The sequence below is a fragment of the Atractosteus spatula genome, chromosome 4, assembly GCF_055471065.1.
Source record: "Atractosteus spatula isolate fAtrSpa1 chromosome 4, fAtrSpa1.hap1, whole genome shotgun sequence".
Lineage (NCBI taxonomy): Eukaryota > Metazoa > Chordata > Actinopteri > Semionotiformes > Lepisosteidae > Atractosteus > Atractosteus spatula.
The window spans coordinates 48549755-48569935 of record NC_142709.1 but is presented as its reverse complement, the minus strand read 5'-3'; the positions used below and the strand labels follow the sequence as shown (position 1 = coordinate 48569935).

General features: G+C 39.6%; 2 protein-coding genes across 5 annotated transcripts in view; both read right to left on the bottom strand.

Moving 5' to 3' along the window:
- Positions 1–312: 312 nt before the first annotated feature.
- On the bottom strand, positions 313–14654 carry nsun3 (NOP2/Sun RNA methyltransferase 3). Of its 2 annotated transcripts, none has more exons than XM_088913191.1 (6): positions 14477–14654; positions 13990–14087; positions 12354–12685; positions 10488–10642; positions 7477–7598; positions 313–1051 (listed from the first exon to the last, which is right to left on the bottom strand). In XM_088913191.1, exons 1-6 carry the CDS (start codon positions 14651–14653, stop codon positions 790–792), a joined length of 1146 nt encoding a protein of 381 aa, XP_088769317.1. In that variant the 5' UTR covers position 14654; the 3' UTR covers positions 313–789. The 2 variants fall into 2 exon arrangements, with proteins under 2 accessions (XP_088769317.1, XP_088769319.1); XM_088913193.1 differs by lacking the exon at positions 313–1051 and adding an exon at positions 6259–6748.
- arl13b (ARF like GTPase 13B) overlaps positions 14650–20181 on the bottom strand; it is a 38836-nt gene continuing 33304 nt past the window's right edge. For 2 of the 3 annotated variants that reach the window (XM_088913188.1, XM_088913189.1), the window contains exons 9-11: positions 19500–19610; positions 18933–19001; positions 14650–17506 (exon numbers count right to left, since the gene is read on the bottom strand). In XM_088913188.1, coding sequence (XP_088769314.1) covers positions 17430–17506; positions 18933–19001; positions 19500–19610 — 257 coding nt within the window. In that variant the 3' untranslated portion in view covers positions 14650–17429. The remainder of the gene's footprint in view (positions 17507–18932; positions 19002–19499; positions 19611–20181) is intronic. The other variant, XM_088913190.1, reaches the window with a different exon arrangement.

Below are 20181 nucleotides of genomic sequence, written 5' to 3'. Positions count from 1 at the left end.
CAACTGCTCTTTCTCACTTTATCAGTCTCACAGCAGTAGGCTTGGTTTTTCTCAACAATCATTAAGCTTGTCATAATACTGTATGTCTTATTTTATTAATCCAGATTTTTCCATATGCTGTTGTGTGTTTTTTGGCTGATGTTCTGTTGCTGCTTCAATTTCTTTATTGAGGAAAAAAAAACAATTACTGTATTAACATACTAACAGTCCTTAATCTGTCTGAAAGAAAGAAAATATTTGAGAAACACTGGAAATCACTGCTCAGCACTGCTGTTTTTTTCTGATGCAGAAGACAATTACCAGGGCAAATAACAAAAAAAACCCAACAAATTTATTACCAGCTAACAAGACAACACTGATACAGTATATAAATCAAATTATTTTGCAAGGATACTTTAGAGTTTAAAGACAAGGTAAAAAATGCAATGAAAAATCTGAAAACAGGAGTTGAAGTTTTGGGGGGGAGCGCGGTGCAGTGGTTAGCATTGCTGTCTTGCAGTGCTGGGTTCAATTCCTGAGATGCTATCTGTGTGGAGTTTGTATGTTCTCCCCGTGTTCATGTGGGTTTTCTCTGGGTGATCTGGTTTCCTTCTACAGTTTAAGGACATACAGTACAGGCACAGTGGATTAATTGGCCATGGTGAGAATGTGTCTGTGTGTGCCCTGTGTCCTGTCCAGGGTGTACCCTGCCTTGCGCCCTTTGGTTTTCTGGGATAGCCTCCGGCTCCCCCATGACCCTAAATCGGAGGTTAGCGGTTAGAAAATGGTTGCTTGGATGGAACTGGAGTTTCAGTGAGTTTTTCTCAGCTTGGCCACAAACATGGGTCCCCAGGTCCTGCCGTGTGCAGGAACGACCAGGAGGCCGTGATGGTCGTCCGGAGCAAAGGCGAACTCCTGCGACAGGCCGTCCTTCAGAGTGCCAAGGTCCTCGAGCTGGACGTGGGGACAGGAGGCGAGCACCGAGCGCACCACGCCTCCGTTCTCTGCCTGGGACAGCGTGCAGGTGGAGTACACCACTACCCCTCCGGGCCGCAGGGCTGCCACGGCCGACCTGGAAAACAACGGCAGTTAAGCAACTCCGACGCAGGTGAGCAAGGCACCAGGGAACAGATGCAGGTTCCCGTGTCTTTGTTTTCTGGTTGGGCCCAACAGGCCACACACCCAGACTCCCCTTGAGAGCCCATACAATAGATGTGTTTTTTTTAAAATAAAATGGACAGCTATAAAAAGCCGCTGTTTATCAGAATTAGATTAACAAGCAATGAGTTTCACCTAGTTTGTGTACAAACCCACTGAGTAAACAAGATACTGTTCATTTGGCTGAAGCTTTTATGGAAAGCAACTTCTATTTGTATGCATTTGTTCATGAAGCACTCTAAGCATTCTCGCTCTAAGGTACAAACAGTAGCTTTCCACTCAGTATTTGAGCCCACGACCTTCAAGCTGTGAGTCCAGAACCCTACTCACTACACTACCTTGTTGTGAACTAGTATCATTATATTGTACAGTAAAGGAAACGATGCGCAGTGGCAGTTATTAGCACTGCTGTCTCGCAGCACTGGGGCCCTGGGTTCAATTTCTGGGGTGCTATCTGCGTGGAGTTTGCATGTTCATTTAAGATATTCTGAAATGGCAGGTTAAATGGCTTTTGGGAACACTGGCACTGGTTTGTGCTTATTTGTGTCTGCGATGGACTGGTATTCCATTTAGGCTGTATCCTGCCTTCTGACCGTTGCTTGCCAGGATAGGCTCTGTCACTCCCACAATCCTAAATTAAATAAAGCAATTGAAAAATGAATTGATGTACAGTGATGCACAATTCTTCAGTCTTGATTTGAGCTCCCTTGTTGTCACCTCAACAGCGAGATAGGCAGATAAAAAATAAAGTCTTTAATTTAGGGGTCACAAGATGAAAGGTGACTTGCTTTTCAAAAGGGGACAAAGTCCGTTTTTCCTTTCTTAGTCTACTTTGTTTCATCAGGTTACCATATATTACAAATCCTGTGCTAAATTATATGAATATAAATACACTGCTAGGCAATTAATACCTCCTCTTTTGAACTCCCAGCGGGGGTTGATCCCTGCCTAATGGATGCTGTTACTGTAACCAATACTCCCCATCTAGCAAAGCAGCAACACACTTTACATTTATAGTGTAATATGATAGGCCGCATTACTCAAAACCTTTATATTTAAGATCTGGAGATTGTGAATTGTGAATATGTAGTGAATAAAAGAAACCAGGCAGAATGATTCTTCCATTTTTGCTGATCTCACCCTCTTAAACTAAACAGGACCAGGTATCACCCTTTGTACTCTCCCTTCTCAGAAGAAAATCTTCTGTATGGGTCTTGCTTTCCAAAATTTAGAAAGGCGTTTTCTCAATGTTTCACTTTCCAAATCAGGTGTTTGACACTGTTAGGTTCCCCCGTTGATCCTGTGCCAAGGTGGGATCTGGCACGTCCTGAGGAGGACTGAAGCCCAGCATGAACAACAGTAAAGCTACTTAAGGCCAGCTAAAGGGACAGTTACTACCCAACCTCCAGGGACTTAATTAGAAAACTAAATCTCTGTCCCTCTATCTGAAGTTAAGGGAATGAAATCTGCTGTATTGAAATGAAAGTCCTGCTCAATATGAGCTGCACTACCTGTATAACACTTCATTCTGCCAGATGCCCTCAAGGATCCAAGAGCTGCTAATCTGATTTCTCTGGTACCTGCCTTTACAGTCTCTGCCAAGAGATGCCAGTGCTGGTCTCACATATACTGTATCTGCTCCTTCTGTGCAACAGAAGGGATCTTAAGCTCCTTGCCATCTTTTTTCTTTACATCTTTAGGCCATAAAAAAATCTTTACTTTTTCCACTTCTAATTCTTGAGTATTCCTGCTATTACATACAAACTCGGTTTCCAGGGTTATAATGGTGTAAGAATAATAACATTATTAGTGCCTGTGTCACTGTCTTTGTCCGTAAGGTTCTGTAAGATCTACCAAAAAAGCAAATGACAAAAAAATCAAAACCCTTCTCTGGGATCCACTAAGAATATGCAGGCTGTGAAAACAAAAGAAATGTGGTATTTCAAAAGGAAATACATGCACAGTACAGTATGTGCACTTTCAAGAAACAGCACTTTAAAAATGAATAATACTGTGACCTCCCCGATATTGTACTATGCACAAATAAGTAATAAAACCTCTATGATACAAAAACGCAATCGCAGTCTTTGTGCCATTTAGATGACTGATGCAAAATGAAATAATAAAAGCAAGCTTGCAGGACAGAGATACTGTGCATTACTGCTCTGAAGAAGGATGCACCACTTAACATTCTGCCATTGATTCTATGTGCTTCCATTCAATCTCTCTTCAGTAGACCTGAGGCCTTTGTACTGTAAAAGGACAGCTATATTGGCTTTGGGTGGATTCAAGAGACAGCTTTTATTGAAAATGTATTTTCTTATATTTTAAACTGCATTTCACTTTCAGCTCAATGGAAATTGCATGTGCTTCTGATCTAGTGGGACCGCTATAGCAACAACTGTTCTTCAATTGTTATTTGATAGCTTCAGTCAAACTGCGACCTATAAAACAATATAATAATGGCAGTGAAAGGCCTCAATCCTCCGACAGTTTTACAAAACAAAACCTGTTGCAAAAAAAACTCTTATAATATGATTACTAGCTACCAGCACATTTTTGTGCAGTACTCCTTTATACTTCTTGTGTGCTATGTATGATGAACCGGCATAAAAAATGAGTTGATAGCTATAGGGTTATAATATAAATTTTAATATTATTAATTAACCTGTTTGCAACTGACTGATAAAAAATTCCCCCCAGAAAAGATCATCAGTCATCTCCATCTCCAGACTTGAATCTTTATACAGATGCAAAGAGGAAGGCAAATGTGACTGCACAACTCAAAACTATACACGTTGAATAATGGATAAAAATGGCAAGAGAAAGTACAAACACTAGTGACACAGGACAGAGACAGGAGATGATGGGGGCCATTTTTTTCAAAGTATGAAATCAGTATTTGTGTGTTGTTGCCCAGTGTATGCTTTTCACGTAGTATGTTGCTTTAGTACAAAATCTAGAATTTTTAACAGCAAAATAAGGTATAAAAATTCACACAAATCCCTTTTTACATTTTTTTTTCTTCTATTTCATCTCCATATTTAGTGTTTTCTGGAACAGTACAGGTCCAAGCTGACCATACATTTTGCTTCTGTACTAGCTGCTCCTGATGCGAGTATGTCCTGTCCAAAACCAATATGGAATAACAATGTAAGAACAATTCTGAACATCCCAGGGCTTAAAAAAGAATAAAATACACAAAAGGGTTCAAAACAATTTTTGTTTTAATTTTGTGCCAGTTTGTGACTAGCCATCTAGACACAGCATTCTCTCCATCACTTTCTGGTAAACATCTTTAAGATTATCTAACCTTAAATCAAATTCATAAATATATAACACCTTGAGCAAGATGACACCAATCTCCAAATAAGAAAAAGACAGGCAGTTTGAGATTGCTGCTGTCAGTGACATTGATTTTCTTTGTTCGTTCTGTTTTTGTTAAGTGCTTCACTCCACACCACTGACTGGAACAGTGAAGGAGAAATTGTCAGGAAAGATATGTATTGGCTTTGCAGTGCCATTTTTAATTTGCGGTCTCCTAACCATGCATTAGTCCCCACCAAATGGAAATGCAATCCTCCGACCTTGTGGAGCAGTGCGTGATGTATAGACAGGGAATGTAAAAATTCAAACATGAGTCTCCACACTAGTCCTTCGCTTGGTGTGGATAAAGTGCAAGTGCCCAACGCCAAGATACAGACAATCGGATGAAATGGTTCTGGAACAAAACCTTTTGGACTCAGCAATTTATACACAAATCCAAGCTAGGGACCTTGCTGAAAGATGAAGGGCAGCCCTTCAGCAAACAAATCTCCCGATTTAACTTAGCACGTAATAACGGCATTCTAATTTGTAATTCTGGACGGTTATACAGATGTGTGTTCGGCGTTTCAGACAAAATACTTTTTTTGTCTTATAAATAAGCTTCTTAACATGTCAAAACAGTGAAATCAACTCTGAAAACACATTCAGACCAGTCTGAAGAAGATGACACCGAAGAAGGAGGAAATTTAAGACTGCACCAGTTCCAAAAGTCAAAGCAGACGACACAATGTCAAAAAACATCTCAAAATAAACCCTTATTCTGTCAGGACAGATCTAGCTTTGGTCAGTAGTGTGTTAAAAGATTAGCACCACAGCATCCTGCTACACGTTAAGATACTCCACAAGCTGGGAATGTATGACATTTGGGGCTTGTGTAGTTTACTCATCAGTTCCCAGCCCTGGGGCTCTACAATGGGAGGCTTATTTAATTAAATCTGTATAAACCCAGGGAATGATGCATGCCGTCTTTGGACTGAAGTTCACAAATTGGATTTTACATGCTGGATATTGAATTGAGATCACTTGTGTTTTATATACTATTGATTTCTTCCAGGAGGAAATAGGGGACATGATACACAGCTCTAATAAGACAAAAGACTTCTAATATTAATCTTGCTCTCCGGTTGAAGTGCTGACTAAATATGAAATTCACATCCACTTCTGTTCTCCACTTACAGCACACTGCATGCTGAGCAGTCCTTTGTTGTTATGGGGGAGGGGGGAAAAAACACACACAAAAGCCTGAGCAATAAATGTCTTATATTATGAAACCTTATGGACATCCAAAGCCCTTTCTTGCTGTTGTAGTATTTCTGTGTTGGTGTACCTCATTTACAGGTCTGATTAGGGAGCAGTCTAGCACGGAGGGTAAGTTTCTGGACTCTGGTGGGTTGTGGGTTCAAGTCACCATTTGCAGACACTGCTGTTGTACCTTAAGAAAGGTATGTTACCCCAGCTGTATGAATGGGGACCGACCAGCGTTTTCTGTGGATAGGCTCTGCAATGGACTAATGTCCCATCCAGGAGGGTGAGTTATGATGTCCCCTTCACGCCAAGCTTATCCAGGTTATCCAAGGAAACCTGGATAAGCTGGTCCGATGAGCTCTTGTGACTCAAATACAAACTGCCACAGTGCCTAGAGGTCCCATGAAGTGACAATTCTGGATGAATTATCTTTACGTGATGGATACTAAAATTCAGAGCCATGACCAAACATGTTAAGAAAGGGAGGTGTATTATTACATAGAAGTTGAAATATACTGAAGTCAGCAAGTAGCTGAGTGATAGCCATGTTAAATTGCTGTAAAGAGTTGTTTGTTTGTTTTTTTATAGCGTTATGATCCTGATGTTAAGTGAAGAGCTCACTAAGCATTGCTTAACCAAATTTTTACATAGTAGCTCATTAGGAATACAAGAGGTAGTTATTCTTGTGTTAGTCCATAACTCAAATTAAAAGAAAGGGGATGTAATATTTGTGTGCGTCAGCAGTGAAACTGCATGTTGATTGGTGGAGGGCAGAGCGGGAATAACGGTTGCTCAGGGTAACAAGCTATGGTGAATGTAAGAATTAACGGGTTCGGAGTTAGAAGTTAAAATAAAGAGTGGCACATCATCGTCCTGGGTTGTTAATTTCTACACTATATATGTACAAGAAACAAGACAGGAGGCAACATCAGAAGAATGCAGAATGCACCTGCACCATTTTCCAATCAATCAGCTTTTTTCTCCTTGCTTCACTCCTGTGGTGTGGCAGTTTGAAGGGTACAGGTAAATACTGGTCAATCTGAGAGCACCAGAAATAGAAAGGGGCAGATCAGCTAGAAGTATCCAAGTCTCCCACCTGAGGAATTTTAAGGTACCTGTCCTGTACTTTGAAGAAACACAAACACAAAATAGTCTGCTGATTTACTGTCCCTTTGCAATTAGTTCTTACTTATTTTCTGCAAGGCATACAACACCACCAGCTTAAGTTCTCATTTTACTTACGGCCCTGTGCTCCTGTTGGAGCACTTATATCTGATTCCTCTGACTGGTAATGCCACAGCTGAAGTGCCACCCCAGTGGTGGAATGACCTACCTGCCTCAGCCAGACTTCCAGACTGACTTGCCCTCCTCTAGAAAAAATAGCTGAAACTCATCTCGTGAGGATATCTGGACCCCAGAAGGTTGTGAGCAATCTTTACTTACTGTCTCTGCTTTTATATCACTACTCCCTGTCAAGTAGCATTTAAACTCCTCAGCACTTTCTAACATCCTGGCAACGATCCTGGCCAATGATATTACCATTTTCTATGTTTTTATTGTTGTTTTATCCACTGTTATCTGTACCCCTTGAGCAGAAGCAATTGTAAGTCATTTTGGATAAAACCATCTGCAAAATGAATAAATGTAATTGTACTTATGAAACGTTTGCGTCATCTGACATTGTTTTCTACCTGATTGGAACCAACAATTTAAATTAGAGAAAGTGAAGTGCTCAGCATCTCATTTTCCTTAGCAGTTGTAATTTACCTGAGTAGCTGTTCCTGCAGGATGGGAAATGTTGCTCGTTCCTGTATCCGAACTGCAGCTTGGTCAGGCTGGGAGGAGAAGAGCCAGCTTCGGTCATTGGAACACGGAGCATCCACCAGCACCTAGTGAGACAAAATCAGCACCTCAAGCTTGAAAACCTCATTGTGCCCAGTGCAGATTTTTAGGTATATGCAAGTGAACGTACAAAAAAGCACGCTCAGTTTACTATGCTTTTTCAAACTCATGACTGTGTTCTCCATCGCAGCATAAAATTCCAGTCACATGCCCTTTTCAAAGATGTACCACTCACACTGCAGAGAAGACAGAGCGAGCCAGCAAGAGACAAAGACCTTCACGCAGACGGAGGAGGAAGGGAGACTCCAATTCCAAACTGCCTTTAAAACTCACCTTACAAGAAGATTAAAATATAGGCCTTCGGGATATATACATTGCTTACATGAGATATGATTTTCAATCAGCGCCAGTGTGGAGCCTCTTGCGTTCGGCTCCATCTCCCAGTGGAAAAGTCTAATTACTGTGCTGTAGAGAAGATTCAGTTTGGCTGGTGTCTATCACATTAGTATCTGCATGTAGGCAGGGGAGGCTGGGGCAGATGGAACTGTAGTGTGGCAGTACCAAAAACCTGGGCCACTTTCTGCCATATAGGAGGGTAGTTATTGGACCCCAGCCTGTACCAACATCTATGCCAAACTGGGATGAGAACTCGTTTTCTGAGGTCGGTTTAGCATGACTCACCCAGCATATGCGTGTATGTCTATGAGGAGTAATGTCTTCTCTACTGTATTTGCATCTAAAAGATTTTTTTTTTAATCAAAAAGCGCAACTCAGCACTATTTCTAGTCAGTGCACTCTGTAATCTGAGTCGCTTCATGGACTGCATTCTGCCAACAGGACTCCAGTGAACCGCAGCTTAGTTCTGAGCACACCACTTTGTTATTACAGCCACTTGTTTCTGTGTAAAAGAATTGCATATTCAGGTAAAATTTCGATTTGCTTACTTAATGCCACAAAGGGAAATTAGCCACTGGAGAAACGGCATAGTGTTGCTTGGTTCTGTAACACCTGACTTACTGCTGGACTCCCTAAGGAGTTAACAACATAAACACTATGCTTACAGAAAGGAGTGGCTAACAAAGATGAAGAAAGGGATTTTTTTAATAGCAATTAACCAAATGGGGGGGGAATTAACAGACAAGAAATTTAAATGTCCTATCCAGTGACAAGGATACAATGTATTACTTATACTGCAAAGCAGCCCTGAACACACACGGTTTGAAACTCAGTAAAAGGTATGAATATTGCTTTCATTGCTTCCCAGAAACAATAGAGGACTTCAGCATAGATCACAATGAAAGTCTGGATGGCTGTGTACTGATGAGCTCATTTGTTTCATGGAGACCCCCAATGACACGCTGACTTCCTTAGTCCCAGCCGACCAACCTATTTAAACCTGGTAATCTGTAAATAATTGAATCCCTGTACTGAAACAGTATCCTCACACTAATGCTTAGCTCTACTCCCAGAGAGAGCCAAAGGATTGGCCACACATATCCACAAAGAAAATTATTAGCCTTTTCATACTTGTGTTAATAAGAGCTATTTATTTGAATATACACTTGTACATTATCTAACGTTCTGTCTTAATTGCGCTTTGTCTGCCTGCAATAGGTCATATTTATGCTTCAGTACAATTGTATTAGTGTTAATCAAACCAACTTAGATTTATATTTTTCTTGAGTATGATTAAAACAAAAGAAACCACATGGCTCTCAATGCTATGCTATGTTAAAGTACAAACAGAGAGGAGGGCAGAAGATTATCACTCTCCAAAAACAAAATAAAAGACAAAGCAAAGAACTGCTCTTGCTTTTGCTATTTATTGTGCTGTATATTTCCATGGGTTTTACACACGGCTCTGACCCAAGTTTCTGCATATGCCGTGTAAAGACTCTGGGCTCTTTAACAGATGTGTGGTGAAGGACTAAGACCCACAGGCTTAGCCGCAGCTGTAGTGAGGACCTGGCTGGACAATGACACCTTGATAACTTGCAGTGATTGTGAGTGACGGATGAGATTGTCCACTGAGGTGTTCTCGGACTGGTAACAAAGATAAATGCAACACCACAAAAAAAAAAGGTCATACTCATTGTCTCAGGACTGTGGCAAGCGCTAACAAAATGACAGCTGGAGGCAGAAGGACAAGCAGAGGTGCAATAGAAAAACTGTGACAAAAGCACAGCCTACCATATTGGGCTTCCCGCTGACCCCTATTAATCCTTAAGCCCCCAGTAGCTGGGTTTTCACAACACTATGAATGACAGCTAAAGCAGGAGAATGGAGTGACCCTTCTCTATAACAGGAGTCTGGTGTAGCAAGACATAACGAACCTAAATGCACAACAGGCCCTTGCAGCTCAAAACTGTCACACATTCTGCCAGCCGTTCCAAACTTTACTCAACATTTCCCCCTGGTGGATTAGCTCAGTAATGCAGGTGTGATTAGACAAACTCACCTGTGGGGATCCTGAGATTTGGGCTTCATGTTACTGAATAGAAATACCTTTTTTTTCCACCCTCTAGGACTATGGGTTAATGGAATACTGTGCAAGGCTGTCCCAGGATGCTTAATTGCATTGCAATAGTGACATGTTAAATATCACTGGTGACAGTTCTGTGCCTCTTTATCAGGCCATTCATGGATAACTATTATATGCATAGATATGTGTCCTTGCACCCAGACTATGGTATAATATACACAATAATGTACTATAATATACTAGCCACTACTTTGTGTGTGGGGCACTTGAATCTCCAATATGTGACAATAGATGCCTTTCTTCCATCACATAAAAGAACAAAAATAACATTAACTTTATTTTGTTCATGCTGCTTCTTGGCATTGGAGAGAGGATGGAACAATGCACATGTTTCTGTCTAATGTAAAAATCCAGCAACTTTATACCAAGGGCACAGGCTGCAATTCATTCTTACCTTGTCATATGCTCCAAGTTCGATCTGCCCATAGAGTCTTCCATCTAGATTAGAAACCCTGACTACATCACTCAAGTCTTTGGGGATGAAAGACTCCAGCGTCTCAGCCAGCCATTTCCACCGCTGACAGTCCAATTCATTGCAAAGCAATAGACCTACAATTCAAAAACATTGGGCGGCTTCAATGACAATCTCCTGCACATGTTCTGGTTTCATAAAGACAAAGGCTCATCCATTTCTTTAAATATAATAATAAATTACTTTGTGGAAGTGTATTGATTTGTAGGTATCAATTTATTATTTTGCTTACATCTCATTTAGTCATTTTACTCCAAAGCCCCATCAGGACATTGCATTTTTCAATCAATATCATGCGCTTGCTCTAATCTCTAGCTAGTAAAAAATTCTGCCTTAGAAACTGGTTTCTCTATAAAAATTACACCTACAGGGCCTTTCAAATGAAAGCATGTGGGCTATGAATATGTTGTCAATTTATCGATCTGGATCTTTAATAGACTGCAAAAATAATCTCCTTTTTTACTCACTCACAGGACCTGCTTGTTTCTGAGGTTTTAAAACTGAAGAAAGTTTACAGATGGAACACAATTAGACACGAGAAAGTTTCTGACTAACATCTAGTCCCGTCTTAAAGAAAAAATTCCATTAAGCTGTCACAGTCGTCTCAGGACATAAAAGTACATCTGACAAGTTATAGGAGTCACCGATTAATTCCCAATAAAACGGCATTAATGAACTAAATAAATGCGATATGCTATTGTGAAGATTCCCTTGAAAGAGCTCTGGGTACTAAGCTTCTTCCAGAAAATTTACAAATACTATTGAAAAGACCCCTAAAAGTGTATAAAGCAAGAACAGTCTTCAGAACCTTTTTTTTTAAATCAAACAAAAAACATTTTACTTTTATACAAGGCAGGTGAGCAAAGAATTATTTTGCAGGCTTCACAAGGACATAGCTGCTTAAAGATATAACTCTACAAAGCTGTCATAAGATATTTCTCTTGCTGACTTTTCTAAGCAAAAAAAAGACCAGCCAGTGCTGTCAGAGTCCGACACCCCCTGACACTGCAGTACTAGATGCTGTAGTGAGAAGAGGCCCCCTGACAGCCAACTTCCCAACACGCCACAGCTCTGATGCCCCGACGCCACACACATTCAGCAGCTTTGACACACAAACGCACTGAAAGCTCGGCTTTCAGACTCTCATACACTGACGCACCCAGAACCCACAGCTCTAGACACTGTGAAACTCCAGTGGTCTGACAAACTGGCATACTGAGCATTCAGCAGATCTGACACCCCTGCACTCTACTTCATTAGTCACCAACTGAAGGACCACAATTGACCGATCGATCATGGAGCCTCTGACAGTTGGTCTAAGTCCTCAGTCATCTTTTTTTTTCCGGTCTAAAGCAAGGCATAAAATAAAACTCCGTCTATGACTGCAACAGACCAAATGCTTTCAAGCCAATCGTGGTGACGCAGAGTTATGAGTTGACCTCTGCAATGTGACATTATGTGGCATTTATTCATTGCAAATGCAGAACTGAAAAAAAAAGAAAAAAGCTTATTGTGTGGGTTGCATGTCTACTGAGCTGCTGGATCCAACATACAGACACTCCACACACACCACACAGATCTGATACACAGACACTCCAAATGCTCCGCAGATCTGACACACACAGACACTCCATATGCTCCTTGGATCTGACACACAGGCACTCTACTGACTGAACTGATGACACATTCAGCTGCTCTAACACACTGACCATTTACTAAAAAAAAAAGACAGAAGTCAGGCAATCTGTGAAATCATGGGTGACCAAAGGAAGCCAGGGTGTGCAGTACCTGGGCTGGCACTTTGTAGGATTGCCACAGCTTTGCCACCAGGAGCCGAACACATATCCAGCACAGTTTCGTTGTCCTTCACCCCCAGGGCCAGCACTGGCAGCAGGGAGGCTGCATTCAGGAGGTAGTACTGCTTGAGCTGTCCAGGCCGGTAATGCTGGGAGGGGAACCTGAGAGGCTCCTGGTGAATAAAACACTGCAGGGAGCTGGAGCCTTCGGGCAGGAGGCTGGAATACCCCAGGGTCTGTAGCTGCCGCTGCAGCTTGTGGGAAAGATGGAATCGGTTCAGCATCACCGCGTACTGCCAGCACTGGGGCTGCAGCAGCACCTCCCTGGACAGAGGAGAACGCAGAGATCTCAGTAAGGGCTTTACTTGCAGGAACTTTCAAAGTGTCATGGTGGATGTACCTAACCATAAGCTTTATTTATCAGTAACTAAGCAATTTCTGCCAGAGATGCTCCTAAGTGACATGCTGGAAAAACAGGAGTGGAAAGTCAGAAAAATGTCCTCCAAGGAAAACAAACCACATTTAGTAGCCATTCATAAATGCAGGGTAAGGATAACCAGTGCAATCTGCAGGTACTTGAAGGAGCCTGTCAATAACAACAGTCAGTAATCTGTAGCCAGAGCCCACAACTATATATTAAAGCAAATATTGGTGCTTTGAAGCAATGGACAGCAAGTAATACTGTAGAGTCATTTACTGCTTCTGCCACCAGGCAGTTAGTGTGTTTCTTTTACACTAATGACAACAACTATAACATGCAATTGCAAAACAAATGGCCACATAAAATATATATTTGAAAATAATACACATTTCAATTATTTCATTGTTGTTATTCTTCATTTTTTTTGTATCACAGATGTGCTAATTTGCTTCTCACCTCCTGAGTATAACATCCTACCAGCAGCTCAGCTTAAGATCAAATCAGTAACACTGATAAATTCCACTCTGATCGACAGCAGAAACAAGTGAACACGTGATCAGGGACACTGTTTGCTTCACAAGGCAACAAAGCACCAATACTTAGCCAAGAAAATGTACAATATTCAATTTATGCTGATCAGGGATTATGGAGCTATATGGTGATCTGTGCAAGTATTACAGATATTTACATCCATAAATGCGATATGTAAACACATGAACATCATCAGAGTTCATAAATGGCGTGTGTGGTACTTTAATAAACATAAAAAAATACTTAAGCGGTCCAGGATGTGCAGAATGTTAAGAAATACAGGTTACAATAACAAAACAAAATCAGGTTATTTTTGGTTTCTTAAGGAAGGGGTTTTCAGCCAGAGGTCCATTGACTGCTGGTGTTGTCGAAGGCATCTCACTGATAACAGACACTCAACAAATCTGCTCAGATAGGACATTGCATGCGTTTTTTTCTGCTTTTGATATACGACTAAGACGTAAAGACTGACTTTATTTAGACTGGATTCTTGTTGAGCTAAATCGTTGCTCTAAAGGCAATCATCCATCTTAAGATGATCGCAATAACTAATACATTCCCAATCATAGACAGCAGAGAGCGCTACGATACTTCGGCGATTAAACAGTCAGGAAGAAAGTGCATATATTTAAAGATATTCAATCAAATATATAACAGTGCATTTGAAAAGAGAAACCTGGCTTTAGCCCACACATGACCGAGCTCCGCATAGTACAGCTCATCGAAGTGCTCCAGCACACGTTCACACACTTGCCGCCGAGGACGGGTGTTCCCCTGCCGAGAGAAAATATATATATACAAGTTGCTCTGGAAATGAATTTGTACACAAACGTGAAAAAAAGGTTATGGGTTTGGTTAGTTTAAATTTTAAAAGACTACCATGTATTAAACATAACAGGCTCGGGGTTTTATAAACGGGTGTTTAAATTATGAGCAACATTTCGATTTTAACGAGCACTGCTTGCGGATCTGTATAAGCTAAATAACAATGCTCACTTGTATCTTGGTTTAAAGGTGGTTGCCCACTTACTGCTCATCTAATGTTGTACTGCCGTATTTAATATCGTAATATTTTGGGAGTCCCGCTGATTTTATACCGTTTTTAAAGTCTTGTAGCTTCTTAAACTCGAATGGTATCTTACCGATTCATAACATTCTCTTACCTGAGTTTTTACACATTTCCCAGTGCCTCCGTGTGTTTTATATCTCTTGTGTTGATGAATATCACGGTCTAGCTGCCGATGAAGAAATTGTCTGCATTTAACATTAAAAACGTTTGAACATCGACTAGCCAGGAAAAGTAAGTGGTGTACGCCACTGCAATAAAAGCCGAAGAACATTTCATTCTTTATTTTTCAAATTTATATAATTTACTTCTAAAAATGCAGCTTATTTCAGTCTGACAGGGGACAATTTAGATGGCCGCACATTGTCCGTCATTATTTGTGACCCCACCACTACCACACTATACACATATGTTCCGTTCTAATCTAAATTAATTCCACCTTTAAACTCTTTTAAAAAACGAAAGCATCAAACATGCCCCGCATTTATTTTAAACTTAAATGTACACGTGACGTGAGTAGCTCTAGAGTAAACCGATCTGATTTTGATCATCTGAAAACTTTTTAGATACAAATTTTCTAGCAACAAAACTATTTTAAAATCTCTGCTGCCATAAAGGATTGAACATTTTTAGATAATAATGTACTACCACTACTTGGTGTATCAAATAAAATCTAACGTGAAGTTGAACTCCAGTTTAATTAATCATAGACAAAAGACAGCTTGTCTTCAAGCAAAAATAAGTGTATTAAAATCAAGCAAAAATCTTACGCTATGATAAAGTGTGTGGAATGTACCATAACCTTTTCACTTCAGTCATACAAAATATATGTTATAAAATGAACACAATATTTGCAATCTTTTACAGTAAAAAATGAACAGATTTACAAAAACAGCACGGAGTATATCATTTACTTTAAATAGCATCTGTGTTGCTTAGAAACCAAACACGGCACACAGCAAGACATTTATTACTAATTCCTTGTGAACTTTGATGCTAACCTATTTATTTTGCATCTTGAAGAACCCAGAGCAAAACAATATTTTGTATACAAAAGTAAAAAAGAAATTAAAATGTAAAATATTTTTTAAAAGTTTTGTCCAACCAGCTTATGTAACAGCCTTAAAAGTATATATAGTTCTCTGATCTGATATGTTTTATTGAGCAAGTTGCAGGGATTAAGAGCACTTTTATATTTTAATTGGCACACTCTTACAAACAGTTGTAGGGGGTACAAGAAATATCAGACTTAAACAGAAGTGTCAGCAAAATAAAATTAGAAGGTAAAATATTATATCTGGAGTATTGTTTGGTTTTGTTTGGTACCTATGATACACGTTACATCCAGTCTGCAGCTCTATCAAAGGATAAAACCAATTCTATACTGAATAAGCACATTTTGTATTTCACTCTTAAAAGTGCAATTTCAAGTTTCATGTGTAGTTGTACCACATCCTACACTGGCTGTAGTTGTGTGTATTCATCAGATCTACAAATAATTCAAATAGGTGATTATTTCATAATTGACCAAACTGCAGGACACTTTTTTACTGTATATAGCATACACACACACACACAAAATACTGTACATTTTGATGGTCTCGTTAGTCTCCTTTTCCATCAGTAATAGAACACTTAGTTCCTGATTGCATTTTTATGCGGTAAGTTGCTTTGTTGTGTTGAAAAGGCTTGAGGGAGTTATGTCTCTAAATCTCTCGTTGTTTTTTGCCTATAACACTTAGATGCATTGAGATCTCACTAAAGTGTCCTTGATGTCCATGTTGAGCTGATACTTGCCATACTTTACACGCAGAGCAGAGAACTTAACAAGAATATACCTTTTCCTAAAATCTGCTTTATGTGCTCTTTTACCTTTGGTATATTTACTTAAAATTTCACTCAGGTTTTTTGAAGAATGTTTTTGTTGCTGCATTTAAATTGATCTGTTCATTTAAAGTCTGGTACTCCCATTTTTAAAATGACACTTAAAGCACAGAAACCTACAATGTGGCTTAAAATAAAGTAATTAAAGTAATCATAAACTAGTTTTAAAAGAATTCTACATTGTCAATGAGGCACCTCACACAAAACCGCCTCATGCTCTGCTTGTGCCTTCTTATTACTTAGAAACAAGTCAGTGCTCAGAAAACCTGACATCACCTCTCGGGCACAAAATATGCAACTTGTGTGCTTTAAGAATTTTTTCATTAAAAAAAGCTGATGTACAAAATTAAAAAAAATAAAGTCATTTCAGAAATCAAATTGTTACAGAAAACATTTTGCTTAAAGAAGGTGACAGTATGCAATTAATCCAAATCAACTGATCTATTAACATGAATGAATGGGTTATCAATTACATTTAGAAATCAAGGTGTGCAAATAAACAGTTTCATTAATTCACATTACACTGAAGCTGGTCTTAAAATCATGTTAAATGTCAGTTTTTCATCACATGTGTCTGAAAGGAAATATTTTTGTACAAAGAGATAATGATAAAATGACAAAATAAAGGATTACAGTGCATGCCATCTGATCAATTCAAGCTGCTATAAACAAATACTTTAAAACATTTATTAATATATAAAAGAGAGTGAACACAAAACAGAAACCTTAGTCTGTACAAATACTGGCGTAAAGCAGTAGAAAAGTAAAATACAGTATGTTGGCCCAAGTATTATTTACGTTTTTTGTTGTGTGCTTTTTGAAGTCCAGACAATGTGAAGAGATGTGAAAATCTTCATGAAGAATTCCTTCTCACAATTCTTTGTTGGAGGTATACTTTTGAAAATAAATTATACCTTGGGACTAGGTTCATCTGCATGAAGTTTTTCAGATCAAAATACTCCACTGAAGCACAGAAATGGGGTTCTTCTGAGGAAATCAGCCGACCCTCTGTTCAATGTCCTGTTGTGGAAGTGGCAGCTCATCTAAGCTGCTCATCAGGATGGTGATGCAGAGAATGCAGTCCTGTCCAAAGGCGTGTTGAACGTGAAGACGCAAAAAGCACAAGGTAAGTGATTTGTCAGAGTAAGAGAACAATCGCTGAGGAACTAGGAAATGACATCATGAGCGTCACTGTTAGGTCTTTGCCTAACTGTGACAGGAGGAAGGGGTTTGCCATAGAAATCTGTGAAGAGGGGGAAAAAGAACACAAATCAATGGCTCAGTCAGCAGTTACTCTGCACATTGTATTAATAATATTGCAATGTTAATATTGCTCATTGTTAATATGCTGCTATGATGCATGCAATGTCAACACAAATTTGATATGAAAAGGTGCTCAACCGTCAGAGGTATATGGGTTGGAAAGAAACAGAAGTGAATTGAACTCCCTTTGAATTGAACTGAAAAGAAAATGGCATTTGTCATACTTGTGAATATTTTGAAGTAAATACAAGAATGGCCAGCGCAGCTACTGGAGCATAATGGTCTCAATGAGGGTAACTGCCCTTTAAGATGGCACTGGCCTGGCAGATACTGTAGGTAGGCTGGGGCTAGGAGGAGAATCAAACCCTCTCTTTGCATGACTAGCGCAATACTCTACCAACTAAATTGGTAAACTAGCCATTAGGAAAGTGCTTCATTTGTGCTTATTTTAGAACCCCAATCTGCTCTATAGTGTCATTAGATGTCAATCACACTCTTCTTTCTAAAGCTAATGCTAGACTTTAAGAATTAATTTGTGTATTATACATTGCACAATCAGTTTAAGCTGCAGCTATATAGACTTGCAGATTAAAATCTTTTATGTCCACATTTGATACCAGCACTAATGCTCAGGATATGATATAAACCAGGTGGGACTGTAAAGGCCCTAAAGCCCAGGTGTGTAGATGGAACTATGACATCATGCACAATCCATAAACCTAATACACACGCTACTAGTCCTGATGGACACGCAGTTGATTTAACAGAACTCTTTGTTTTGCAGTTCTTTATCTACATGAACCACAGAAATTATGACACAAATAGCTTAGGACAATTCAAGGATACTGGTGCAATATGATTCTTACCTACAGTACACTCCATTTTCTGATTTGAAATACCATTTTTGTGGCAAAATAATAATATTTATATATAATTCAATATAATTATAAGTAGATTTATAGCTAATTTAATATCGAGAACAACAACAGTTTACTCTTTTATTCAGAAACACCCAGAAGCCTAAAGTGCCTCTGTGCTCTGATCACAAATAATTAGTGGAAATGACTTAAGTAGACTGCTAGTTCACTTCCATTATGTATTTCCTTGTGGATTTTGAGGTGAATAAAGCACTTAAGGTCAAAGTCTTCAATGCAAAAATTGTAAAGTGCTAAACTTACATTTAGGGGAGGTGAAAGAGAAAAAGAGGCATGCATTTTAGTTAAATGTCACTAAAAATGCTCAAAAAGGATTAGTGAGTTTGTTAAATATAAAGGCAGGCAGGAAATTGTCATGGCGATGAATGCAGGAACAACCCTCGGCACGTGCACAAGCATATACAGCATGGTCAGCATGGAGGGGCTCGATGGGAGCTCAAAGACATGCCGATGAACACCAGATACATTTACCCAAATGTCGTGCATCACCAAGAGGTTCGAGTTTGGGAAGTCTAGTAACTTTGGGGGTACCCCATCCAACTAAAAGAAACGTAAACAACACAGTTTTGTGAACCCGTTTGTCTCGCATATGTAATTCCAGCAGAATTCTGGAGAGAACATTTTCCTTCTACAAAGCGATCAGGCTTGAGATTTAATACCCTCTGATTTACTTGTCTAAAAGGGAAAAATTTCTTTACATTATAAATTTCTTACTTATTTCTTACATTATACAGTAGGACAGCTGAGCTGATATCACTACAAAAACTATCTTTTGTATCTCAGAATCACTTCAAAAACTCTTTGAACAGCATAAAGGCATCACAAACCAATGACATGTGATTCACTGCTTGTTTATGGGTGTGTCTTTTTGTTAAAAATCTCTGAAATACCTTCGTGTTTTATAGACAGTGCTTGTCGCTTTAAAGAAAATCTGTATCCAAATGAGGCTTGAATGATAAAAAGTGGGTTTTATTGGGGGAGCAAGGAAAAACCCCACTCCACTGGCAATGGGAGAGTGTCCTTCTGCTCAGTGCTCACCAGGCGGGGGCGGAGGGGCAGGGCTCTCAGACACGGCTTCGTCTGTGCTCAGCGGGTCAACACGGTGCTTCCTCTTCAGCCAAAGCTTCTTCGACTTCTTTCTGGTTTGGTCTGCAAAAACACAAAGACAAAAATATTTTCATCTCTTTCAAACAGGCACGAATGCTGAATTAGGCTTTTAGGTGCGCCTTGTATTCAATGAGAAGTATGGCTTACTATTCCATTCAATAGTATGAGCTCTGTTGTTGTCAGTGAAACACAACTAGAGGACATCAGTGGAAATTATGTGAAACTGAAACTTAAAACTGAGAATTGAAGGCACTTCTTTACCCAAAGGGTTGTAGGAGGGTGGCTCACAGCCCATGTGGGTGATGTACTTTGGGTTTCTTCAAGCAACAGCTGGGTGAGATGCTTGAATCAATAAACTACTAAGTACTAACTAACAAATAGGCCAGACAGGCTAAATGGCCTCCTCTCATTTGCGACTTCTCTTACTTTCTTAAAGAAAGTAGGGAAAAGGTTCTTCTTTGACAACCTTTTTTAAGATTACAGTTAATCAATTTTTAACAACACGTGCCCTTTGTGTTTTGAGGGAGACAGTACACCAGCACCTAACTGCAGTAAGGCAGGGCAGTTTCAGTGGAGAGTTTGAGCCGACAGTGAGGTGAAAAGGGCATTTTTA